This window comes from Osmerus eperlanus, chromosome 3, assembly GCF_963692335.1.
Source record: "Osmerus eperlanus chromosome 3, fOsmEpe2.1, whole genome shotgun sequence".
Lineage (NCBI taxonomy): Eukaryota > Metazoa > Chordata > Actinopteri > Osmeriformes > Osmeridae > Osmerus > Osmerus eperlanus.
The window spans coordinates 8,852,088-8,877,087 of NC_085020.1; the positions used below are offsets into that span (position 1 = coordinate 8,852,088).

At 49.9% G+C, this 25,000-nt stretch overlaps 4 protein-coding genes across 4 annotated transcripts; 1 reads left to right on the top strand and 3 right to left on the bottom strand.

Annotated features, from left to right (window-relative positions):
* Positions 1-2,415: 2,415 nt before the first annotated feature.
* Positions 2,416-7,701, bottom strand: asmt (acetylserotonin O-methyltransferase). The gene is made up of 8 exons (XM_062457029.1): positions 7,393-7,701; positions 6,847-7,021; positions 6,634-6,763; positions 6,423-6,491; positions 5,553-5,671; positions 4,155-4,295; positions 3,870-3,992; positions 2,416-3,645 (listed from the first exon to the last, which is right to left on the bottom strand). Exons 1-8 carry the CDS (start codon positions 7,495-7,497, stop codon positions 3,434-3,436), a joined length of 1,074 nt encoding a protein of 357 aa, XP_062313013.1. The 5' UTR covers positions 7,498-7,701; the 3' UTR covers positions 2,416-3,433.
* A 269-nt stretch (positions 7,702-7,970) lies between these two features.
* akap17a (A kinase (PRKA) anchor protein 17A) lies at positions 7,971-13,721 on the bottom strand. Its single transcript, XM_062457031.1, has 6 exons — positions 13,553-13,721; positions 12,474-12,830; positions 11,912-12,340; positions 11,019-11,167; positions 10,223-10,463; positions 7,971-9,953 (listed from the first exon to the last, which is right to left on the bottom strand). Exons 2-6 carry the CDS (start codon positions 12,801-12,803, stop codon positions 9,048-9,050), a joined length of 2,055 nt encoding a protein of 684 aa, XP_062313015.1. The 5' UTR covers positions 12,804-12,830; positions 13,553-13,721; the 3' UTR covers positions 7,971-9,047.
* Positions 13,722-14,700: 979 nt separating this feature from the next.
* Positions 14,701-18,128, bottom strand: sowahca (sosondowah ankyrin repeat domain family Ca). Its single transcript, XM_062457032.1, has 3 exons — positions 17,158-18,128; positions 16,609-16,998; positions 14,701-16,407 (listed from the first exon to the last, which is right to left on the bottom strand). The coding sequence occupies exons 1-3, from the start codon at positions 17,989-17,991 to the stop codon at positions 15,958-15,960; spliced, it is 1,674 nt and encodes a 557-aa protein (XP_062313016.1). The 5' UTR covers positions 17,992-18,128; the 3' UTR covers positions 14,701-15,957.
* A 327-nt stretch (positions 18,129-18,455) lies between these two features.
* On the top strand, positions 18,456-23,798 carry septin10 (septin 10). The gene is made up of 10 exons (XM_062457033.1): positions 18,456-18,599; positions 19,487-19,601; positions 19,880-20,075; positions 20,234-20,420; positions 21,423-21,584; positions 21,754-21,850; positions 21,964-22,132; positions 22,272-22,404; positions 22,544-22,722; positions 22,841-23,798. Exons 1-10 carry the CDS (start codon positions 18,570-18,572, stop codon positions 22,854-22,856), a joined length of 1,284 nt encoding a protein of 427 aa, XP_062313017.1. The 5' UTR covers positions 18,456-18,569; the 3' UTR covers positions 22,857-23,798.
* Positions 23,799-25,000: the final 1,202 nt, after the last annotated feature.

Genomic DNA, 25,000 nt, shown 5'->3' on the forward strand with positions numbered 1-25,000 from the left:
ATCAGTGGAGGAGGGTGGCAAATTGTAACAGCGAGGCCCACAGAATAACCACTCGATCCATTGTCGCTGCTGTAATGACCAATGTGGACATGTGGAATCAACACGAGTGAAGCTGGCTAATCAACCACAAAGCTGGCTAATCAACCACATAATCCCATGAGTACCATCGACCGCTTCAAGTCGCAGATCCCACCAGTCAGATACATGGAGCAGCAGGGCATGTCTTCATATGGAACGATAGAGAAAAGAGAACATGTTGACTGTGAGTACTGTCTCTGTGTGTACTCTCTGTGGTGGCTGAATGTGTGTGTGTGTGTGTGTGTGTGTGTGTGTGTCACTCAGGCATTGTCAAGCTTGCGCTGATGCTGTCAGATATAGATCCTAGCGACCCTGGCATTTACAGTGTAACACAAAACAATCATGGCAAATATGCTAATCAGCTCATCTCCGGTTGGCCGAAACAAACAGTGCTCTTTCTAAAGGCCAGCTTCCCCTGTGAGTAATCACCCACAGCAACTGTATCCATTAACCTTAAACAATATTGCCCATGACTTTATCCCCAAACATGAGGGGCGATTCTCAGCACTGGTCAGTATTCTAGTTCTCTGTGCCAGGCCATCTACCTGTGTAGCTACCTGTGTGGTGCATGAGGAAAGTGCTCTTTGTCACATACAAAAAAGCTATATGACCATCATGTATACGTTATATGATGTGTGAGGTATAGACCATATATATGTAGGATTTCTCCTACATCATTTAAATACCACATTTGACATTATCACGCAGTTTGTTTTGATCTACTCATTTCATTATAAAGAGAGCAATAATATGATACTGTGACTTATTTTCATGTTCTCCTGAACCAAACCTTAACTCTCCCACAGTCAGTCCCTTAGGCCTCCTGCGCTGTGTCCTGGACGAGGGATAATTTGTCTGCTCTGTATTCGAACCAGCAACTCCCAGCCAAGAGCTCAGACAGCCCATCTGCCCTCACCTCAGCCAGTGGCATGAAGTAGAGGTTGAGTCTGCCGCTCAGCGTGTCTAGAATGTTCTTGCCTGGGGGCGGTCTGCACAGTCGCTGTCAGCCCTGAGGGAGAGGCTGCTGTTGTCCAGCGAGTAGTGTCTGTGTCCGACTGAGACCAACTGGCTTTAGTCACGCTGGCTAAGGGGCAGAGGAGGAGTCAGAGACGGAGAGAACTGCGATCAAGAGAGCTGGAGGGAATGGAGGGAGGGAGCGGAGGGGTGGAGAGAAGGAGCGGGAGGGATAGAGCAGGGAAAAGGGGATTGCAGATTATCAGGAGCAGATACAGACAATCTTCAAACAAAACAAAAGGATATCCATACTCTATCCATATTCATAGGCACAAACCCACACATGCACGAACACACACACACACACACACACACACACACACAGAGCATGTTCAGCACCCTCCTCAGTTCACGTTCTAAGCCCTGCGTGAGAGATCAGCCACACCAGGGACCAGCTCCCGAGTTTTACAGCATTTCTCTCCAGATGAAAACTGCTCCTGGGGCTTATACTCCATCACATCAGACTGTGGAAGGTGTTGCATACAAACACTTAGCTGGCGTGTGTGTGTGTGTGTTAAAAGCCTACAGGGTAGACAGGCTTTGTCCTCTGCTCAATATTGCTGTCACTGATGCGTCACGAAAGAAGGTTTCCAGGTGGCAATAAGCATCTTACACACGCAGACACACTCCTCAGAATTCAATCAAATGTTCCCTGCTTTGTGTGTGTGTGTGTGTGTGTGTGTGTGCGCGTAGGGAGGGGGACTCTCTTTTTATCCCTCCGTCCCTATTCTTTCTTCCCTGCCATTGTAATGAGAGGGATGGAAACCAGAATGCTGCTTTTGCAGTATCACCTCCCTCTGTTTGATTTGAACAATCCCTATTGATTAAAGATGGCTGCCTGCTCGGAATTTAAAGAAACACGCTTCTGGCCAACAGCTTTTGTACTGAAGGAAAAAACATTTTGCTAAACCACCATGCATCACACTCTCTCTGTTACACACACACACTCATATGTACACTTACTTTTATAACCACACACACGCAGTCTTAAGGCATGACTGGAAGTCTGTTCCCCAGAATGCCCTGGGGTTGTCGTCTCACAGGAGAGTCATGCAAAGGCTTGTGGGTACATAACAATGACATCATCAGATCTCCTGAAGGGTTACTCACGAAACAGGCACACACACAGACATGCACTCACATACAATATGCACACAGACACACACAGACACAGACAAGCACACCAACAACTTTTTGTTTGCCCCAGAAGTAGCTAAGGGCAAGGTTAGTAACATAATGAGGACATGAAGTGAAGATATCCCCACCTCACCTCTGCTCACCAGAAAGAACCTGACCCTAACCCATACCCACACATTCCCCTCATCTAACCTCCCCCTGCCTCTCATCCTAATGGTTCCAAAACCTGCACTTTTGTCCAAACCCTGATTATCAGGACAAGAACAACAGTTCAGTCATGCACAGCCAGCTCTGTCTTCCTGTAACAGACATTGCACCATTAACCTGAGAGCCGCAACAAGCTTAATTGTCACGTCTCTGTTCCCGGGCACTGCTGCCTACTGGGATGTCAGTGCCTCTAACCCAGCACTTAACTCTGCCATTATTATGCTCACACTGGGCTGTCTCCGTGGGGGATTTGACATCAATTCTAATTTCATGCCTTTTAAAGACAGTTTAATTCACAATTACAAAGAGCAAGGAGGCACCAGTAAGTGGGGGGACGGAGACATACAGACAGCAAGTGATACCCCAACAGATACAAAGACGACATAGTGAGTAGCAGATGGTGAGCTGGGAAAAAATGCCATGGACTCACGCAATGAGCCAGATCGCTTTTATCAGCAGGGTAGAGCACACACTCAATTATACCTAGAACATGAGCATAAAGACAGGTGTTTCAGGCAGTTGACACAGAGATCGTCTGCCGCGCCCGAGGGACACCAGAGAGAATGAGCATCATCATAAGAAGAAAGCCCAGTGTTCTTATCCCGACAGTAAAAACACAAATGAAGAGAGATCATCTAGACTAGGGTCTCCAGTAATGTCCACTTGGCTGCCCAGCGGTTAGAAGATAAGGTAGGATAGAGGATAGAAGTTAGAAGTCCAGGAAAGATGAGGTCATCTCTAAGGGACATGGTGGCCAGGGGTGATGAAGTCATCTCTAGGGGACAGGGTGTCCAGGGGTGATGAAGTCATCTCTAGGGGATAGAGTGTCCAGGGGTGATGAGGTCATCTCTAGGGGACTGGGTGTCCAGGGGTGATGAAGTCATCTCTAGGGGATAGGGTGTCCAGGGGTGATGAGGTCATCTCTAGGGGACAAAGAGTCCAGGGGGAAGGAGGTCATCTGTAGGGGCCAGGGAGTACAGGGGTATTGCGGTTCTCTCTATTTATGCCCCAGGATGGCGTCGTATATCTTGCCCGTCCTCTGCACCTCCACGCTCCTGAAGCCGGCGGCAGACAGCAGGCTGGTGTACTCCCCTGCCGTCCGCTCTCGCCCCTCTGTCTGCACCAGCATGTTCAGGGAGTACAGCTGGGCTGTCAACGGACCTGATCTGTCTTCATGCAGCAACGCCTCCACCAGCAATACCCCACCTCCTGTTGATACACGGACACACACACACACACACACACACACACACACACACACACACACACAGAGGAGGAAGCGTGTCTGTAGGATCAGCTGCATTGTCAAATATCTCATCTCAGATCTCATTTCATGGTTAGAACAGCTCCAACAGGGAGTGTGTGTGTGTGTTTGTGTGAATGTGTGTGCATGTGTGTGTGTGCATGTGTGTGTGTTTGTGCATGAAGTGCACCTGGTTTACAAGCCCGGTAGACTTTGGTCAGTAGCTCTATACTGCGCAGGTCCGTCCAGTCATGGAGGATTCTAGCCAGAACGTAGAGGTCAACTTCTGGCAGAGGGTCTTTGAAGAAGTCCCCTACACACACACAGACACACACAGACACACACAGACACACACACATCAAACGCTTTCATCTCAGCCTGTGTGTATCCCGATGTTTGCTATTATTAATCTGATGTCTGATGTTATTGATGAGGCGTTTGATGTTATTGATCTGGTCTGGTCTGCCCGGCGTACCTTCGTGAAAGCCTATCCTCTGGTTGCCGTCGGTAACAAAATGTTCTTTCGACATGTGTACCACCTTTGGGAGGTCAAAGATTGTTACAGTGCATTCTGGGTATGCCAACGTGCACTGCTTTGCCAATGCTCCACTGCAGCCTGAAGAGTGTGAGAAGAGAGAGAGCGAGAGAGAGAGCGAGAGAGAGAGAGACAGAGAGAGAGAGAGAGAGAGAGAGAGAGAGACAGAGAGAGAGAGAGACAGAGAGAGAGAGAGACAGAGAGAGGTGTAGGGGGTGGGGGCAGTGAGCAGGATCAAAGGAATTCCCTCAACAAACAACCTTGTTAGGAGAGGCTAACGCAGGGCCAGAGTGTGTGTCTGTCTGCTTCTGGGCGTGCTCACACTGACAGCCAGGAAGAAACAGCAACTGAAAACTAAGGAGGACAAAATGAAATAGAGATAGAACCACATTTTTCCTACCGGCCCTCTACTTTTCTATTGCTGTGTCTGCAGGACAGGCAGACAGGCAGACAAACAGACATGTGAAGACCCAGCAGGAGTAAATAAGAAAGGAAACACCAATCTCCTCCCCGCAGGTAGAACTAATAACGGCCCCTCCAGCAGAGACGGAGTCTGTTGGGACACTGCTGCTCTGTGCCTCCGAGCTTACCCCATCACTAACCTGCCAGACATGATGGTGGACATCCCAGCCTGCGAGCTCACCCCATCACTAACCTGCCAGACATGATGGTGGACATCCCAGCTTGATGTCACCCCGCACCACGCACACCCACCCCCCCCCCCCCCCCCTCAAACGCTCCCCCGCACAGACACACGACCAGCTCCTCCTCAGCGTGGGGGCTCGCCTCTCCTCTCTCTCCCCGCTTCCCTTTTGTCGCCTCTCCTCCCCTCTCCTCTCCTTCTCCGCGCTCCTGCTGTTAGACATCTGTCTGGCTGTCCTCTACAGAGCCCTCTCATCACTATCTCTGCTGAGGCCACAGGCTTGGAGCCCATTAAACACCACACACACCATTTAATGTCACTATGTGAGTGTGAGTGTGCATGCGCCTGTGTGGGTCCACCCCGAAGGCACAAATCCTTGTCGTCTCAGCTTGTGGCGGTAGAGCCCCCCCCTGTGGTCAAATGTGCCATTACACACTGTTCCCCTTCTAGACCTCTGGGTCTGAATGGGAGCCATCAGCGGACAGCCAGAAGGTGCCTGTGGTACTATGGCTGATTACTCTAGTCATTGTCACAAAGGCAAATAAAGGTCACTGTGTGTGTGTCTGTGTTCTCTGCGACAGTTGGCACTTGATTCCCTAAATGTTCATGTTTTTGAACCCTCCAACCTATGCTAATCGAGAGCTGACACCTGTGACGTTGACGCAGCGTGCAGCTCATCCTCCTGGTTATTTTACCTCCAAGGTCGTAGATGTTCTTGAAAGGGGAAAGGTCAAATGCTGTGACCACGTCCCTGCCGCAGATGTTCCAGACGGAGTTCATCAGCTGCATGAACTTCACCATCTCCTCATCCGACCTGCAACACACACACACACACACACACACACACACACACACAACAGTTAAATATACAGTTTCAAGACACATCAACACCAAGACTCCCCGCGGCCACACTCCCACACACATCTGCCATCCAGTATGCTGTGTGCCCGCTGGACTGTGGAGGGGTTCTGACAGGATGCATCGGGTCAGAACGGCCAGGGCTGCCATGGCCCTGAGGAGCCGCTCCAACTACGCCGTCACACTGCTCGGCCACCGGGCGCAACGCAAAAGAGAGAGCACAAATAGTCCCTCATCCTCATACACACACACACACACACACACACACAAAGTCTTGACATATACAGTCAGAGCCAGCCATGCCGGCCAATCCTGCTCTCTGTAAAGCTCCACAGCCCTATTTCATGTCCTCTTCCCTGTGGCCTCCTTGACAAAAAGCACAACAGAGAGAAAGTTTTGTTGTAAAAGTATGACGATCCTTGAAAACTGCTGACCAGCAGATCACTGAAATGAATAAAACTGGGGTCTTTAAGTTCAATCTAGGCCTCAAGGCCAGTAGAGAATCCAATCACAGCCTCTTCCCTCTTCTCCAACTCGGTTTCCTGCACCCTCTCTTCCTGTCTCCACCTCCCTCTCCCTACTGACCCTGAAAAATCGAAAGTATGGAACTCAAAGATAAAGAGAGAAAGACAGGAAGGGAAATAGAGAGCTACAGAGTGAGACAAAGAGCAAGAGAGAGAGCGACAGAGAGAAGAAAGACGTTTTACCTGTACAGGGCTTCAAACAGGTCTTTGGAGCTGACCCCAAATGCCTTCTCATACTGGTTTGTGCCCTCTCTGAGACATGCCGAGGAGAGACAAGACAAACACACAACATACCTGTTTATCATGACCCACCCAAGTCTCTACTATCACCTAATCCGTCGCGTAGATTTGAGGCCGGGTTGCCAGGTTTTTGAGGGGTTGAGCTGGCTCTCACCTCACAGCGTCGGTCAGGTAGTGCCAGCAGAGGTAGATGGTTCTGGAGTTGTACTGGATGGAGTGGTAGAGAGACACCGGGCTGGAGCGGGTCAGATACACACGGGACTGTTCCGTGTTACTGTACATCACTGAAGGAGAGGGAGGGGGGCATAAGGTGAGTGAATGAGTGTAGGTGAGTGAGTGACAGAGGGAAGGAGTACATGTGAGTGACCTTGTCCATCCTGTGTGTGGGCAGTGAGCAGCTCCAGTCCTGTGCAGGCAGACAGCAGTCTCTCGATCCCATCCAGACTGCCCCCCACGGCCTGCGCTACCTCTCCTGCAGACAGAGGGCGCCCTGAGGTCTGGAGCAGGTCAAACACACCCAGCTCACACGCCGCAAACATAGTCTGACAAACACAAAATGTCCGGTTAGAACAGGGTGCGTCAGTCACTTGATGACTTGCGTCAGGTGCATTAAAACAGACCGGTCGTAAAAAGGCACCAGCGGTTGCCAAGAATGATCGCACAGCCTCTCTTGAACTCTTTTAATTCCTAGTCAGTCGTTAAAAGTTCACGATGAATGGGCGCCCCACCGGATAGAGTGCATTCCATTTGGGCTAAGTCCCCGACACAGCAGACTCGGGACATTTCTGCCTGTCACCCCCCCCCCCCATCTCCCTCACATTTCCTGTCTACCTTCAACAAACGGACAAAAGACCCAAAGCGTATCCCGAAAAAAACATCAAAAGTTCTGGAAGTTCTCATTTGTGCATGTTACCTTGGAGACCAAGAAGCCCTCCATGTAGTCCAAGATCTTCCTAGGGTAGTCAGGAGCAGCCGCAGCAGACTCCATGGTGGAAGCCCTCCCTGCAGATTCAGTCATCACCTCCCTGATGATAAAACTCCTCCGTGTTACACCGCGAGGACTCAAGATGTGGTTCGGGATCCCCGGAGTGAGTACAACCCTCTAATAGAGTTAAATGAATCGTCTGCCCAGGATCAGTCGTACCCGTGTGTGCGTGTGTGTGTGTCAGCCCCAGAGTAGCATCCCAGACTGGGGGAGTGTAGTAGTAGCATGGCCCACCCAGGGGCTGTAACACAGAGAAGTGGTCTAATCCGATTACAGCCAGATATCCCAGATTACGGCTCAAGGCTCAGGCCAGGGACAAAGGACAGCTCGCAGACAGACTGGTGCCTTATCTAACACACACAGGTTAGCCCCAGTACGCCACAATAAGATGTAACTGACCGCGTGAAATATTTCACGCGTTACAAATGTCGGACTTTTAAGGATTCAAAAAGCTCTTCCACAATTCATAATAGAGGTGCACGCAGACAAAAACATGAATAAAACGGAACGTTTTTCTTCCTTTATTTAAACATATGAAGTCCTGTCTCCAGTGTGTACGCATGACATGCAGGAGTCAAAATGGCCAGGACACAGGTTCACAAACACACACCAACTCAAACGGATCGACGGGCTGATTCGCAGACCGACAAGGTCAAAACGGCGGCTTTCATAAGAGACTGTACTTAAGACACCCTTACATCTCAAGTCTTAAACTGTGGATGCAAAAGAGAAAAAGAAATTGACGACACATCTCTGTACAGGTCTTCATTGATAAGGCAACCTAGCTGAAGCAAACCCCTATCTTTAACACAGGCAAAACGCTGCACATCCCATGGTTACCCTGTCCCATGGTAGGTCAGACAGGAGCAAAGGGGAGGCAGAGATGTGGTATTGTGCGCAATAAGGTTCCATGGATGGAGGCACCACTATGTTCAAGATCAAGGACCCTGTAGGGACTGATTGTGGCTCATTACTCAACTCTCAATTTTTCTAACCTAAACTGTCTCATACTGAACTGTACACGCTGACCTAAGCAAGCTTTTATTTACACAGCCCAGACTGCTGTGTCTGGTTAGACGTGGGGGTAGGCATTATATTTGAATCCGTTCTTTGGGAATTGACATAGTGAAATAACTTGAACTTGAAATAACTGTCGCTGTCAGTGTGCCGCTTGTGTGGTGCCAAACTCCAACTCCCAGCATTCCCCGTGAACAGCATTGATACTGAACACAGTCAAACAGCATTGCTTCCTATATGTTCTGCTAGTGTCTCCCACGGTGCAGTAGAAGACACAAACCGTTTTCCAGAACAGTCCACTGGGTTTCTGGAACAGCAGTCGATGACCTTCACATTCTACAGGCTGAGGACACTGTAATGGGAACACTAAGGAGCTTGATAGTGAGCCTTCCGAGAGCGGAGAGATCCTCTCAACAGACAAGACCCTAAATCAGCATATCTCTGGCCTGGTTGACTGCTACTCTGCACAGGGTTTATCTCGAAGCGATGGTTCTACAGTGGTCTGTGTGTGCAGGCTTCTGTTTCGATGGTAAGGTGGGCCAGTTCTCTCATCCACATTGGTTCAGCTAGTGGCGCCTTGAGCGGCTCCTGTCTCGGCTGTAGCTCCGACTACGGTGCCTGTGCCCTCTCCTGTTGCCGCGGCTACGGCTGCGCCTGTCCCTGCTCCGAGACCTGCTGCTCCGAGAGCTGTGGCTCCTCCCCCCTCGGCTGTGGCTCCTCCCCCCTCGGCTGTGGCTCCTCCTCCTGCTGCTGCTGCTCCTCCTATCACGACTGGAGCTCCGGTGCCGCCCGTGACTCCCCCCCCGGCCGTGGCTCTGCCCCCGGCTGGGGCTCCTCCTATGGCGGCTGGAACTGCGCTCGCGGCTGGGGCTCCGCCTATGGCCGTCCCTCCTCCCCCTGGCTGGCCGGCTGTGTGCCTTCGTCCCGTCCCTTTCCCTGCTCTGTCTGCCGGGGCCTCTCCTGTTCTCGTCCCCCCCTCTCCGGTTCTCTCGTCCGCTCCTCTCGTCCCCTCCCGCTCTCCGATCCGCCCCTCTGCCCTCCTTCCCCGCTCGCCCGGAGACCTTGGAGCGCTTCAGGGCTTTCGGTCTCTCCCTGCGCTCCAACGCAGCCCGGCCTCCGTTCACCGGAGGCTGGAGGCCACCGTGCTGGCCGAGAGGCCCGAGGAGCGAGGCCTGGTCCGTGGGCAGCGCGAGGCCCTGGTCCCGGGGGTCCCCGGGAGGCTGGGCGTCCTCCCCGGCGTTCTTCTTCAGCAGGTTCCCGAGCAGGCGCCCTCTCAACTCCTTCTCCTTGCGCTGCAGCTCCAGGGCGCGCCCCTTCTCCGCCTCCACCCGCCGCAGCTCCTCCTCCTGCTTGCGCCGGCAGGCCTCCAGCTGCTGCAGCCGGGCGAGCTCCTCCTTCTGCCGCCTCTGCTCCGCCCGCTCCCTCTGCTCTCGCTCCGCCCTCTCCTTCTCCTGCTCCTGCTGCTTGAGGGCCTGGGGGAAAGAGGACAGCGGATTGAAGATGGCTGAGCGGTTAGGGAATCGGGCTATTAATCAGAAGGTTGCCGGTTCAATTCCCGGCCATGCAAAATGATGTGTCCTTGGGCAAGGCACTTCACCCTACTTGCCTCGGGGAGAATGTCCCTGTACTTACTGTAAGTCGCTCTGGATAAGAGCGTCTGCTAAATGACTAAATGTAAGATGGGGGGAAAGTGGAAAATAGGTCTCTCTCTCTCTCTCTCTCTGTGTGTGTGTGTGTGTACCTTGGCGCGGCCCAGGAGCTCGGCGATGAGGCGGATGGACTCCAGGTTGCGCTGGGCCAGCAGCAGCCTCCGCTCCTCCGTGGCGATCTTCATCTGCAGCCGCCTCTGCTCCTCCTCCTGGAGCTTCTTGGCCTTCTTCTGGCTCCGCTTGTCCTCCCGCTCCCGCAGCTTCTGCTCGCGCTTGCGCAGGCGCTCCTCCCGCTTCCTCTCCTTCTCCTCCTCCTCCTGCTCCTTCTGCTTCCTGGGGAGAGGCACAGAAGCACCGTCACCGACGACGCCTTCTGCTAAAGCTCCGGAGAGAGCGACGGGACGGTTCTTTCTCCTCGACCGAATCTCTCGGATCTGTGGGGGGGGGGGGGGGGGGGGGTGGCGGCAATGGGGGGGGGGGGGGGCACCCCGCTGGCTCACCCGGTTAAGTGCGCGCACCACGTAGCCTAAGGACTTAACCGCGACAGCTGGTTTCGAATCGAACCCGAGCCGTTTCATGCATGTCCTGTCCCCTCTCTCCCTTACGTTTCATGTTGCTCTTCGCTATCTATGTCCAAGTGATGCTGAAATATCGTACATACACACACACTTATGAAAGATCTAAACAACGGAACATTGAGACTTCCAATGTTTCATATGATAAGAGTAATAAAAAAAATCGATCACCATAGCTCATACATGCATCTATAGCATACCGGGGTTTTTTGGGCACACAGCTCTGCAGTGCACTTGTGTGATTCCAACAGACTGCTTATCATAAGACCTAATGGGGTTCTTTTTGTTTGTTGTCATCTCTGCATGTCCTCACCTCTCATCCTCCTTGCGCTTCTCCTCCTCCTCCTTCTCCCGTCGCTTCTGCTCCTCCCTCTGTCTCTCCAGCTCCTGCAGCTTCATCCTCTCCTGCTGCCTCCTCTTCAGGGACGTCTCGCTCAGGTGCTTGCTGGTGTCAAAGGTCACCTACCGGAACAGGAAGGAGGAAGTCAATCGGTATCGACGCGCGGTCTACGAGCTGAGGCCTGCATCCAAGGCCCTCGACCTTGTTTCTAGTAATCTGAAGGTTGCCAGTTCGATTCCTGGCTGTGCCAAATGACGTTGTGTCCTTGGGCAAGGCACCCTACTTGCCTCGGGGGAATGTCCCTGTACTTACTGCAAGTCGCTCTGGATAAGAGCGTCTGCTAAATGTGAATGTAACCTGGAAGTCCCCTTCTCGCTCTCCCCTTCCTGTGAAACTGTGCAAGTAAACAAACTCAGAAGGGAAACGCAAGACCATCCTGGTCTCTGCAAGTATATGACGATCTCCCCCTCATTCCTCTCTCCTTCATTTGTGATGAGTGGCTTTGTTCCATGGATTAGTGACTCAGCTCACTGGTCGGTCCAGTGATCCGAGAAATGATAATACAGGCCTGATTCTCATCTGGCTAAAAGCCCCTTGTTACACAAGCGCTGGATCGAACAGGCTGCCCTCTGTCTCACTGACAAAACCAGTCTCTCCATCTAAAGCTCTCACCGTCTACCCCATATTGTCTCTCCTGCCCAACAGTCAGCAGAACCGCATGCCATGAACTAATTAAGTCTAACTAGCTTTTACCTTTAATGGAACAGATGGAATTCCAGTCTCCCCCCCCCACCCCTCCAAAGCTGTAAACCTAGGGGAAACAAGTGTATGTGTCTGTGACTGTGTGTCTGTGTCAGGACACTCACTTTAATGTTGCAGGCCACAGCTTTGCCATCCTCTCCCTTGAACATGAGCTTCATCCCCCGCAGTGTGTCCATGGCTTTGGCAAAGCCACAGTACTCCTGGTACTGGACGAAGGCTTCGAAGTTCAGATGGCCTCCGAAAGAGAACGTGTTGAAGTTCTTATCCAGCATTTCCTCCCTGTAGGGGTCCAGCATTGGGATGTCTACGTTTCGGATGGGTCCGAAGCACTCAAAGACAGCCTGCAACACCGCCTCGACTGGCCGGTCGGGGAGGCCGTCCTTCTGGGTGAACCAGCGGCAAGGGAGGCCCTCCAGGTGGATGGTGTCAGGTCTCTCCCCTGGCATTCTCTCGTTCATGTCCTTTGCGTCACGGAAGAACGAGTCCCAGTCGTGACGGGTGGGGAAGTCCATCTTGTTTTCCACAGCACGCACCTGTGGAGACCAGAGGAGAGTTCAATGGTTACAACCCGTTTGTTGGAGCACATTCATTCACAAAGCCAAAACTATTTTGCTCTTATAATAGTCTCTAGCTGCCCCCCCCCCCAGATCCCCGTTCACGCCATACCTTCAATATGTCCGTGAAGCCGCTGAGTTTGATAGTCTTTCCATCCAGGCGTCCCAGCAGGCTCTTGACCACGCCCCTGTTCTCCACCTCTCCATCAAAGCGGATGAAGTCCATGGTGCTTTTGGAAATCCGCAGAGCTGAGAACTGCTCTGGAGATACCATCGCTTTAACTCTCTCCATTACCTCCCAGTTGGAGATGCTCTTTCCAGGCAACTTGAGCTGAGGTAAGGCCACACTGACAGTCATCTTGGCAATAGGCTTTAGGTACAGGTTGTACTCCTTGCATAGACACACAGCCTCTGAGGTATCATGGACGATAGTAGTCATCATGCCAGCTTGCTGGCTGGAAGGATGGAGCTGGAACAGAAAAAGTGGAGACACAGTAGGCTAGTTTTCTTGATAAATAGCAGAATAAAATGCAGAGCACTATCTAGTAGACGTAATGAAAGTTAGTGGGGGGGGGGGGGGGGAGTAGATTACTGATCGGCTAGCTCTCGACCCTTGTCAGGAATTTTACAAAAATTTAGCTAACGCTAAGCTTAAAAAAAAAGTTAGACTAGGTTGCAGAATTGTCCTTGATCATGTAGATACACACTTATTATTATTATAATTATTTCAAACCGTTCCGGTTTAAAAACACAGTACAGATATATTGTGAAATGTTATTTTACTTCTTTAGGTAGTTAGCTAGTCTAGGGGGATCCCTTCCGTCTGTTCGACCACCTTGACTAGCTAGCTAGTTAGGCTAGTTGGCTACCTAGTTATAAGCTACGTAACGAGGTGGTCTTGGGGAAAAAGTCAAATTTTGACTAATTGTTTAGCTAGCTAATGTTAACTAGGCTAGCGTGCAGCGAGCTAACAACATTTATGTTAAGACAAATCACATCCCAAAATGTTTTAGCTCATTACTTATTGCGCTAATGTAGACTTGTTTTCACTTGACTTGTTGTTATTTCAAGTTAGGCTAATTAGCTAATAGCACCCAGCAACTCACGGAAGCAGCTAGCTAATAGGCTACTAGCTTGGCTGTTTTGTGTGGATGATGAATTATACAGCTGGCAACAAAAAAAGAAACCAACCTTATTCGCCACCTGCTAGCTTATTGTTTATAGCTAGATATTGTTAGCTATTTGCATTGATCAAATTCAAAGGATGAGCACACAACTTCGACAATCAGGGCACACACTTCACAGAGCCGACAGCTAACCGTTGGATACTTCCCAGTTTGGTGAACTTTCACCTTGTGACGCAGCCAGCATCTCTTCCACTTTGGAAGTGCAGTGAAAACTCCATCCCACCATCCTTGCCGCCACCTTGCGGCAGTCAACTGTGTTTGCATAATGCGATTGCACGAATTGAGAGTTGTAATACAAATTAACCAAATCAATTAAAAGCCACATATTTAAGTTATCATGGCTTTCAAGGCCATGCGACATTCAGTTTTTCTCTTTGTAATGGACTATATGGCATATCACCCTTTGTGCTCATGTTCCCTGTGTGTGTGAACGAAGAGAAAGTGGGTGAAAGAGACCAGAGCGCTCTCTCTCTCTCTCTCGTAGGCCTACCCCCAGGCAAAAAAGTTGGCACAGTTTCCCTGAAAAGAAGCAGAGGAATTTACATAATAGGCATTATTCCCCTCACTGTGTATGTGGGTCAGAGCAGCTATGGAGCCTCTCCTCCACCGAGTTCTGTCACACAGTCAGCCACAAAGCTCTACTCCAGCCTAGGGGCAATCAGGGGGTTCATAACATTGAACCCCATTGCCCCAGAGTCTCTTTGATGGGGTCCTCAATCTAGCGCAGACAGTTTGGAAAAGTAAAACGTCTGAGAGGACAGGAGTGGCTATAGAGAGCCTGTATCTCTGACTACAGGCAGTCCTGTGTCTCACCCCGGTGATCACATAACAGGTGCAGAGTGAGAGTTCACTTGGATCTGAACAGGTGTAAAGCTCTTCACTGACAGCTTGTAGATACAGAATTATTCAATGGACAGCCCCAGCCTAAGTAATATGATGATACAGGACATCAATAATTTAACAGCAAGGATGAACATACACCAAACTTCACTTTTTGTTTCACAGAAAAGTTCTAAATGTTCTAAACTGACCCAAATAGTTCAAATGTATATAAGTGGGAGAAAATAAACCTTTACTGAGATCTAAGGAACATACCATTATCATTCTTTAAGCTTAAACAGACTGTACACACACACACAAATATAATTTACATAAACATTTTTTAATTCCCGAACATGAAAATGTGATGGTGAAACATACAGACAAAAGGACACAAGAAGTAAGGGAACTACATTTGGCTGGCAGTGGCTCAGCATCAAAGGGTTTTTCGCATTATTTCTTACACATAATCTTCACAGTATTTGACTTCTGAGGAAAATTGCATGACAAATAGTTTAACACAGACTTACAAACAGAAAGGTAGACAGATAGACAAGCAGTGCACAGCATACAGGTATTTACTATCTCATTTTATACAAAAGAACCAAATGGGTGCATCTACAAATATAAATGAAAGTAGCCTCTAGCATGAACTGTTTAATTAAATATTAGTGAGGAGGAACTACAGCCAAACCCTCTGGCTCAGTGATTATGGTAACAGTCATTTATAGTGATCAAACCCCCCCAAAAGATACGGTGCAACATAATAGCATACAGTGTTGTGCAACATAAAAACATTCAACCTCTACAGCAAATAGTTAGCTACTAGAGACAGGAGACAAAAGGTTGAACAAATTATTGTTTACAAAGCAGCATCTTTAGAGAGAGTTTGAGGTTTAAGCAGGAGTACACGAGGTACGCTAGTCATTAGGACCATCATAGGACGTTTGACCTCCAGATACACAAAGGAAGCACTAGTTTGAAGGTTCAGACTTCAAACAGGCTGTCATTTATTGAATGTCTTGATCTAGCTTCAACTGTCATGTAGACACAATAACACAGCGACAGACTAACTGCCTCTACACAGCAGGGAAATCTAACCTCAACCCCAAACTACTGCACATCTCTTCTACTTCCCTCTCCCTGGACAACCACTACTTGAAACCATGGTAGATGTCAAAAGAACAAATACAGGGACAGAGTAACAATGCTTCAGTCTGCTGTTGGACACCTACCATGTCATAATCTCAGCAATGTTTTGCTACCTTCAAAGTGTCAAGTGCAGTCAAATAAACGTGAAGTACTCTATAACTCAGCGGTTAAATATTATTGTCTCTTTAAATTAATGAATACATCAACCAGTAGCACCTTCAAACGGAAGCAAATAGAAATCTAGAAAATGTTATATAAATAATCATTGTACACTGCAAAATAGAAAACATAATCCCTTGGAATAGTGTGGACCTAAGTGTGTTATTTTCTCACCACCCTCTTCCATTTAAATATTTCTTGCTTAGCATAGTTTACCTTTCTCCATGTTATTTTAGTATAGAAACAACCAATAACAAATCTTGAATATATTAGGAGAGCTCATCCAAATAGGTTGGACAGAGGTCTGGGTTTGAGGGGGCTGGTGGGGGAATTGTCCCCCCCATTAACTTCCCCTGCCTCCCTAAAGGAAGTACTGTGGATGATCTGGGTCCGGAAACGTCCACGGTGCAGCCGAGCATTGATCCTGCTAAGAGAAGACTTCCTGTGCATGCCCTTGCTCTTCCCCGTCCCACTCCCTTCTCCTGTCCCCTCGGTGGGCATGTTCAGAAGCCTCAGAGGGTTCAGGTTGGACTGAAGGACTCTTGGGAATCGCCATCGACCCGTTCCACTGTCTGTGTTTTCTGGGTCCGAGTACCCTCCAGGGGAGACAGCGCTCCCTTCCTGTAGGTCTGCAGCCACAGCAGAGGGCAGGTACTGGCTGGCCTTCCTCCCACTGTAGTCCCTGGCTTCGGTGTCTGCCTCCCAGTCTGACATCAGAATACGCACCACCTGTCAATCACAACAGAGAGAAACACTTAAGCACGTGGTCCTAACCTGGATGAGAGGGGGAGAGTATCATGAGAGATGGGGCAGGGTTGACAGGGTAGAATCAGGTGGCAGACGCGGAACAAAAAAAGAGGCACAACATCAATCAAGGCACGAGTCTCCACGGAAAACAGATGTCAGGGCATGGCTGTTATATCAGTCTACCTGTGTGTGCCCATGCATGGCTGCCAGGTGCAGGGGTGTGTAGCCAGCGCTTGAGCGAGCGTTCACGTCCGCTGGCACCGAGTTTTCCTTGGCGAACGCTAGCAGCTGAGCCAGCAGCTCTTGTTTGCCTTGCTTGGCTGCCCAGTGCAGACAGGTAAAGCCTGTCACGAAGTCTCTCTTGGAGATGAGGCTGGGCTCAAGGGACAGCAGGGGCTGCAGGCTGTCCCACAGGCCGTCCGAGGAGCACAGCATCCACTCGTGCTCGACAGGGTCCAGGGCCACCGAGGCGCAGTCTGCGTCGTCAGCTGAGGAGAGGAGCGAGGTGGAGTCACCGTCACTTCTCACCGAGTCCCTGAGCCGCGAGCCGCGGTGAATTAGAGACCGGCGCACCTGGGGAAACACAGAGAACCCATGAGGGTGAAACAAGCTGTGTGCTCTGAGAAGAGCAGCCCAGCTTTGATATATCGTGTATGTTTGACCTACAAACGGTCAGGTCTGTGAATGGTCTTGACAGTGTAATGGCTACACTGCTGTTTCACAGTTTCCTACCTGTGGAGAACTGCTCATCATCAGCTCAATGAAGTTCCTGCGGCTGCCTTTGGGAGTGCTCCCATCTCCAGACACGCAGCCAGAGTCCAGCCCCTCCCAGACACTGTCCTCTGAGAGTCCAGTGGTCAGCAGGGCTCTCTGCGAGCCACGGGACACCCTCCGACCCCCTCGCACCTGGCCAGGTAGTCCACCTAAGCTGGTGGAATCATGCTCCAACCCTATAGCCGGGGCTGACTCTCTCCTCCTCCTCTCTCTCAGCTTTACCTCCCCTGAGGGATAGTCCACCACCGTTTCCTTCGGGGACATGGCTGGTTCCTCCTCAATGCACGGGTGATTGTTGCCGTATACAGGGGAATCATTATCTACTGCTTTATATTTGATGTCAGAGTTGCCATTCAAATCGGATTTCGCAGTTGCCACGCTTTGTTTCTGCATAGTGTTCATATTGATGGTTCCCACCTCGGCGTGTTCCGTCTCAGTTTGCGCTCCCTGCTCTGACAGCGAACTCTCCTCTGTACCGACACCGTTGCCATTGCACTCTTTATCATGGCCATTCGTATCCGCGCGCATCAGTGATCCATTGCACTCTTTCTTCAAGCTGACAAATTTCACTCCATCCACCATTTTCACAACAGCAACATTGTCCACGAACCGTAGCAGAGTGTCTTTGTCAAACGTTTTCTTTGATTCGGCATCCTTGAAAATGGCTTCAAAGTGATCAGTCAGGTCTATTTGTCTGACCCTCCCTCCTCTCTCCGTTAAAAACTCAAACACAGCTTGCTCGGTGAATTTGGTCGCCATCATGACCCTGGACACTCGTCGACACCACAACATGCGCAATTGCTGTTTTTAAAACCACTCTTTACGTGTAGCATCCTCTCATTCGTCGAAAGGTGACAGCTCTTTGAAGTAGGCCGATGACAGCATCTCTGCATTCGTAATCTCTTACTCTCCTCCTAGTACAGGAGAGACAAGCGTTTACAGACAGGGGTCGCAGTAGCAACAAAACAGCAAGAGCCACGCCCCCTTACAAACGCTCGACTGAAACTGCTTTGCTTAAGCCACCATTAAGGTTCTCGATCGATCCAACATGGGAGTTGGCCAATACCAACGACTTAAATGAGGGGGGACCCAGTCCATAAACATTCTAAATGTAAATATACACACGCCAAAAACACATATATAACTTATTTTGTTCTTAAAAATACACAATATTGTGTTAAAATACTATTTTATTTCTGATATTGCATTCCCTTAGTTATGAAAATCAGAGGCAAAAACGAGTCCCCTACTTGATATTTGCGCTCTGCGGTGAATCTGTAATGCAGGAATCTGACTGCCATCAAGTCAACTCAACTGTACTGCCGCAATTTCTGATAAACTCATAAAGAGTTGACGTTTATAATTGAATTATGGCTTCCTCTGATGTTGCACGACAGCTGGTTAGTAGTCTTTTTGTTAATTTCTACATAGCTAGCTAGAGGGACTGTGACTATAGTAAATTATGCAGGGATTTTTCTTGACTCGTGTTTTGAGAAAGTAATCTTCCTGACATAGAAAGCCGAGCCAGGGAGTGTCCTCCTTCCAGTTTAACGTTAATGCTAGCTAGCCAAAGTAACTAATTTCCTAATTAGCTAGCCATCTAAGAATAAATGAAAATGACTCAGTTTACCCGATTTTACAATGATACATTTATTTGCGGATTTTCCATAGTCCCTAGTACATTGTTTAGCCAGCTACTAGTAGCAGTAGCAAGCCTTGCTAACTTGTCGTTGTTCTGATGATGCTAGGGCAAAACGATACTACTAGTAGTGACTTCAGTAGTCGATGGGCGCTACATATTGCATAATAACTATCTAAACTACATACTCTACATAAACTACATGACTCTCTGAACTTAGTTGAGTTTGATATTACCATCTCAAGTTCTAACAGCAAAATGACAACGTTATGAAGTCTGTTGGCATGACTTGTGTATCCACTTAGCTAGCCTTAGCTAGCCAGCCAGCTAGATAGGTGTGAGTCAATATTTGAGTCCCCTTTGCTATCCAAGCTAAACCACTTTGACCCGCGAATGGTGTTCCTATTGTAAATACCAGATCAGAGAGGGGAAGATTAGAAGAAACCGATAGGAACTATACTCAAGGGAGAGAAAGAGGATATACGAGAGAGCCCAGAAGCCGGGAGATAAGGACTGAGATGGTTCAAGGAGGTTGGAATGCCCAGTTTGTGACCCTCAATTCCACTTCCTCGACGTGTAGGTGTGCATCATTTTCAGGAATTAAGGATAGATGTAAATTGAACCCTCTATCTATATTGTTGCTGCCAGGACACAGGTGCACGCCCCCTCAACCTGTCAGGCCATGTCGGCTTTGACAGCCTGCCAGACCAACTGGTCAACAAGTCCACCTGCCAAGGCTTCTGCTTCAACATCCTCTGCATTGGTAACTAACTGACCATCTATCAGCATCACTCCGGCACCTTCATACACTCACTACATTCACATTGTGGTTAGAAATTGATTTTCATACATGTTGCATGATTTGTGTGTTGTATTCCCAGAGATAAAGACAGAGAGGCATGTGGGTTAAACAAAGCATATTTTACTCGAACTGGAGTTCCAACTGCATGATGCCGTGTTTGGTGTAGCCTCCATACAGAGTTGTAGGAATGGGATCGGCGTGACCCGAATGTTATGCCCCCCCCCCCCCCCCCCCCGCAGGTGAGACGGGCATCGGCAAGTCGACTCTGATGGACACTCTGTTCAACACCAACTTTGAGAACTTTGAGTCGTCCCACTTCGAGCCCCAGGTGAAGCTGCGGGCTCAGACGTACGACCTGCAGGAGAGCAACGTCAGGCTGCGGCTAACCGTGGTCAACACGGTGGGCTTCGGAGACCAGATGAACAAGCAGGAGAGGTGAGTGCGGCTGGACGAGTGCGGAGGTCACCGTGCGCGTGGGCCCGTGTATTTTTTCACTCCGAGGCAGCGACTAAATGGCCGTTTTCGGGCAAGCGCGTGGACGATCTCATTTCTATTTGTTTACTCTCTCCCCTTCCGTGGTCCCCTCCCCCAAGTTACCAGCCCGTGGTGGACTACATCGACCGGCAGTTTGAGACGTACCTGCAGGAGGAGCTGAAGATCAAGCGCTCTCTGCATAACTACCATGACTCGCGTGTCCACGCCTGCCTGTACTTCATCTCTCCATCGGGCCACTCCCTCAAGTCCCTGGATCTGGTGACCATGAAGAAGCTTGACAGCAAGGTGCCCCCGGGTGTTTTTGTATCGCTTTCGTATGTAGGCCCGAGGTGTCAGGTTACATGTGTGTGTGTGTGTGTGTGCGACACAGTGGCACAGAGGCCACAGTGTGCCACTGTGTGTTTGTCCGGAACTTTACTCCGTTCCAGGACAGGCATATTAAGCTCCAGATGTCGGAGTTATTTATAGCTCTGGTATTTGCTTTGTAGGATTATGCCTGCGCTTGTTTGTGTTCGAATGAGTGTGTAATGTTGTTTTTTAGTCCTATCTATCATGTTTTTTTTTATTTTTTTTTATGTGATATTCTGTTTGTTTTTATGTCTGCCTCCTGCACTCAGCCTGACAGAGAGAGCATGGGAAAACTGCAGGCCACCCCAAAGTTGGATGTGTGTGTGTGTGTGTGGTACAGAGCTCTCAGGAACCCTCTAATTTACATGTAAATAGAGAGTGCTGCTGAATGCTCAGTGGAATGCTGTGAGTCTCTCCCGGTCTAGCTGTCCTTTGTGCTATAGAGACAGAGAGATGGAGTACATTCCGAAACAAACAGGGCTGAGAGAAAGAGGAGAGTAGTCTCTCTCTGGCACTGGTGTGATACACCGGACTGGTGTGTAGCTGTAGTGTGTTTGTGTGTGTGTGTGTGTGTGTGCTCCAGCCCGTACACTTGCGTAGACAAGAGAGGTTTCATTCCTGGTTAAGGTCTCTCACACACTCCTTTTCTCTCTCTCCATCGCTCTCTCTCCCTCTCCCCCCTTCGCTCCCCCTCCCTTTCTCTCTGCAACACAACACAAACACAACAGCCAGCCCAGCACATAAAGGAATGTTGACTAAAGCCTATGGCATCCTCAGCATTTTACAAGAGTAGGCTGTGGCAGGCCTACCCCGATCATGTTTTCCCGACAAGTCGGAGGGATACGAGTTGTGATTGTGATTGCACGCCTAAACCCGGACACGAGTGTGAGGTAAGACGCACACAGCCCAGGGTGTGAGCTCTCCACTGTTCCCCTCCAGGTGAACATCATCCCGGTGATAGCCAAGGCAGACACCATCAGCAAGAGCGAGCTCCACAAGTTCAAGATCAAGATCATGAGCGAGCTGGTCAGCAACGGGGTCCAGATCTACCAGTTCCCCCTCGACGACGAGACCGTCGCTAAGGTCAACACCACCATGAACGTGAGTGAGACGCACACCGCGCGCGCGCAGCGAACGTGCAGGAGGACACGCGTGCAAGCTATAGCTTGTGTTGATCATCACGATTGCTTAGCGGGTGGAGGGAGTCAGGGAGTTTTTCAGGGAGTTTTTCTTTGCTGGTTGTCAGTAGGGGTCATGTGCTTTTGTGCAGGGTCATTTGCCGTTTGCCGTGGTGGGAAGCACAGAGGAGGTGTCGGTGGGGAACAAGATGGTGAAGGCTCGGCAGTATCCATGGGGCGTCGTGCAAGGTAAAGTATCCACGTGCGCGGGAGCTCAACACTCATGGGTATTGGACTCGCCGGCCGTCGTTATTGCGCCGCTTACGGGGCTCTCGTGTTCCCGCGCGTGCGTGCGCTTGCAGTGGAGAACGAGAGCCACTGCGACTTCGTGAAGCTGCGGGAGATGCTGATCTGTGTGAACATGGAGGACCTGAGGGAGCAGACTCACACGCGCCACTACGAGCTCTACCGCCGCTGCAAGCTGGAGGAGATGGGCTTCAAGGACACCGGCCCTGAGTGCAAACCCGTCAGGTAGGCCTGTCAGGTTTGTTTGGTTGGTTGGTTTTGACCCAAGGGGATATTGTTTGTTTTTGACTGGAAGGTGATTTGGGCAATTTTTGACCTCGTCATGAAACCAGTGCTGTGTGTGTGTGTGTGTGTGTGTGTTTAGTCTCCAGCAGACATACGAGGCCAAGCGCCAGGAGTTCCTGGGGGATCTCCAGAGAAGAGAGGAGGAGATGAGGCAGATGTTTGTGCTGCGAGTCAAAGAGAAGGAGGCCGAGCTCAAAGACGCTGAGCGAGAGGTGCGCATACCAAGAACAAGCCCCTCCAAGAATGCGCCCGGAATAAATATACCCTTGTCACAGCTAACCGAGCTAACCGAGTCTCTCTGCTACCCCCTGCTGTTTGTGTGTGTGTGCGCGCACGCGGGTGCGTATTTAGCTCCAGGGCAGGTTTGAGCAGCTGAAGCGGTTGCACGCGGAGGAGAAGGGCGTGTTGGAGGAGAAGAGGCGGTCCCTGGAGGAGGACCTGAGCTCCTTCAGTAAGAGGCGCGCCGCGGCCCAGCTGCTGCAGGCTCAGAGCCTCAACACCAACGGCAAGAAGGACAAGGACCGAAAAAAGTACGACCCGCTCCGGTCCTCGGCTCCCGCCGGAACCTCGACAAATCAGACGCCTCTTTGGGGACGCGAGACCAGCGCAATCTTAACCTCTTTCTCTTTTTCCTCTCTACTTCCCCAGCTCTGGGTTCATGTGAGGGCCTCGTGTGCCATCCAGCGAGACGAAGATACATCCAACGACCAATGGCATTTGACCTTTTCCCCCCCTCCTCTGACCTAATTGGCCAGTTTCCTACACTAATCAGGAAGATGCCCAATGCCAGGAAACAGACACTTGACCAAAGTTATGTTTGCTTTATGGTGTCTAATTCCTTCTTTCTTTTCTTCCTGTGGAGTTTATACCTCTCCTCAGTGTTATTTTATATATTTATCTCACCATTATTTTGTATATTTACCCGTGTTGTTCATATGTATGCCTTCATGTATTCCTCTGCCACTAAAAGACACCAGCAACCATGTCTTAGTTTTACCTTCTCACTCCCCTCTCCCCCTCTTACATCTCACACTAGTAATTGTCATACAACCAGCACTAGTAAGAAGCCATAAACCGTGTGTAGATCTCTAACCCACAGCCCTTGGTTATACCAGAATGATCTGGAAGGATGAGAGCTATATAGTTGCACCCCTGTCTGGGCGTCCTAGACCAGTGGGGGAACATACTTCAATGTATTTGCTATGTTGTTTACATCTCTCCTGTCTTCTCAGATCTACTGAATTCCCGTTTCGGAAGGGTGTTTGTGTATGTTTGGAATGTGTGTAGTTGCTGTCCTTTTCTCAGTGTATTCATGGTGGCCATTAAGATCAGAAGACATTGATTTAGGTTCGAAGTATACAGACGTCCTCTGTGTGAATCCAAATGCAGTCCGAAACGCTCGTGTTCTAAGTGTATGCTGTATGTGCCTTATGTGTGATGTGAACTTGGTACTCACCACAGACCCGTTACACTACCAGTTTACACCCTGCGAAACACATGCTTGATTATGGGGCTATTTTGTACTCTCACAACAATGTATTTACACAAACAGTGTTATTTGTAAAACAATTTTTAATATCTTGAATTAAAACATTCTTCTTTTCAATGGCCTTCATGTATACTGCTTTTACACAGTATGTCGTGAAATATATCAAGTTTGATGCTTGTCTGTGGAGAGTATTTACTCACCACCAGAGGGTGCCACATTACTGCATTTTGATTTGATCTGGGGTGAGGGGTGGTGCAGCCTTGCATCTAATAATAGTGCACACACCTTCGGAAGTTACCTACTGGTCATGTCATCAAATGCACCTGAAATCAGCTTGCCATCCACGTTGAGCTGGTTCCTTCTCCAGGACACAGGACCTCTATTCCCCGACGCACTAAGCATGCACAGCTCTCGACTGCAGCAGCCTGACCGAGGCGTTCCAGAAATGAGCCCCCTTGGGAGTTGTTATTCATCCATCTTCCTAATTATCTCGACTGCTCCGAGGACTCGTTCCGTCCTAGCGTGATTGCTTGCTATCTGCAGTGTTCCTGAGGCCCTCTGCCCTTCATCTGACACTCTGCCACTCTCTGGCGCCGTGCCAGACAGATCTGGAATGCTGCCAGCTGGTGTTTTAGAATCCCGGTCAATACCTGCAGTGTCTTAGGCGACTGGAGATGCATGTAGGCCTAGTATACATAGGGAGGACTAAGGCCTGGGGAGAGGGACTTCAAACCAGGCCAAACATATCCCCTGGGTGTAGATGTGGGCTGCTGTGTGTAGGAAGGGCACAGGAATCTAGGTTGGAGTGACTTTAACTTTGCTCCGGATAGTTGTGCTTCCCACACACAGATAATCGTGGACGTCTCAAGTGCAGTTAACATCTCCGTTGTTGCATTCAATGGGAGGGAGACTACTCGTTGACATTGCAGCACTGTGTCCTGAGAAAACCTTCCCACCTCCAGACTGCTGTCAGTCTGGTTATTCTGTCGCACGTAAACACACGCGCGCGCACACACACAGCATCTCCAAACGAAATAACCGGACTTGTGACGAGCTCCTGCCACATACTCTAAATGCAAATAGAGGTGATTATTCCTGACAGACAGACGGGCAGGAATGCTCTCCTGTGATTCGTCCTGGGTGACAGCGGCGGCGGGCAGAGAGATGAGCTTGCCATTTAGGCACGGGGAGGACACTCCTAAATTACCAATTACACACCTTGTTCACCCTGACGTGGGGATGGCACACAAGGCAAGGAGATGGAGGTCTGCGTGTGTATGGTATGTGTGGGAGTGAGAGAGAGACAGAGAGAGAGTGCA

What these genes read in the sequence shown, in the direction of transcription:
- asmt (XM_062457029.1), bottom strand. Translation starts at nt 7,497, where the DNA reads ATGACTGAATCTGCAGGGAGGGCTTCCACCATGGAGTCTGCTGCGGCT. An exon ending in GAACATCTACGACCTTGGAG is followed by an intron (nt 4,296 to 5,552) that starts GTAAAATAACCA and finishes CACACTCTTCAG; the next exon opens with GCTGCAGTGGAGCATTGGCA. An exon ending in GAGGATAGGCTTTCACGAAG is followed by an intron (nt 3,993 to 4,154) that starts GTACGCCGGGCA and finishes GTGTGTGTGTAG; the next exon opens with GGGACTTCTTCAAAGACCCT.
- akap17a (XM_062457031.1), bottom strand. Translation starts at nt 12,803, where the DNA reads ATGATGACTACTATCGTCCATGATACCTCAGAGGCTGTGTGTCTATGC. An exon ending in GCTTCACGGACATATTGAAG is followed by an intron (nt 12,341 to 12,473) that starts GTATGGCGTGAA and finishes TGGTCTCCACAG; the next exon opens with GTGCGTGCTGTGGAAAACAA. An exon ending in AAGCGCAAGGAGGATGAGAG is followed by an intron (nt 10,464 to 11,018) that starts GTGAGGACATGC and finishes GCCTCTCCCCAG; the next exon opens with GAAGCAGAAGGAGCAGGAGG.
- sowahca (XM_062457032.1), bottom strand. Translation starts at nt 17,991, where the DNA reads ATGTTGTGGTGTCGACGAGTGTCCAGGGTCATGATGGCGACCAAATTC. An exon ending in TGATGAGCAGTTCTCCACAG is followed by an intron (nt 16,999 to 17,157) that starts GTAGGAAACTGT and finishes GTGTTTCCCCAG; the next exon opens with GTGCGCCGGTCTCTAATTCA. An exon ending in CCATGCATGGGCACACACAG is followed by an intron (nt 16,408 to 16,608) that starts GTAGACTGATAT and finishes TGTGATTGACAG; the next exon opens with GTGGTGCGTATTCTGATGTC.
- septin10 (XM_062457033.1), top strand. Translation starts at nt 18,570, where the DNA reads ATGGCTTCCTCTGATGTTGCACGACAGCTG. An exon ending in TCCATGGGGCGTCGTGCAAG is followed by an intron (nt 21,851 to 21,963) that starts GTAAAGTATCCA and finishes GTGCGCTTGCAG; the next exon opens with TGGAGAACGAGAGCCACTGC. An exon ending in CCTGAGTGCAAACCCGTCAG is followed by an intron (nt 22,133 to 22,271) that starts GTAGGCCTGTCA and finishes GTGTGTGTTTAG; the next exon opens with TCTCCAGCAGACATACGAGG.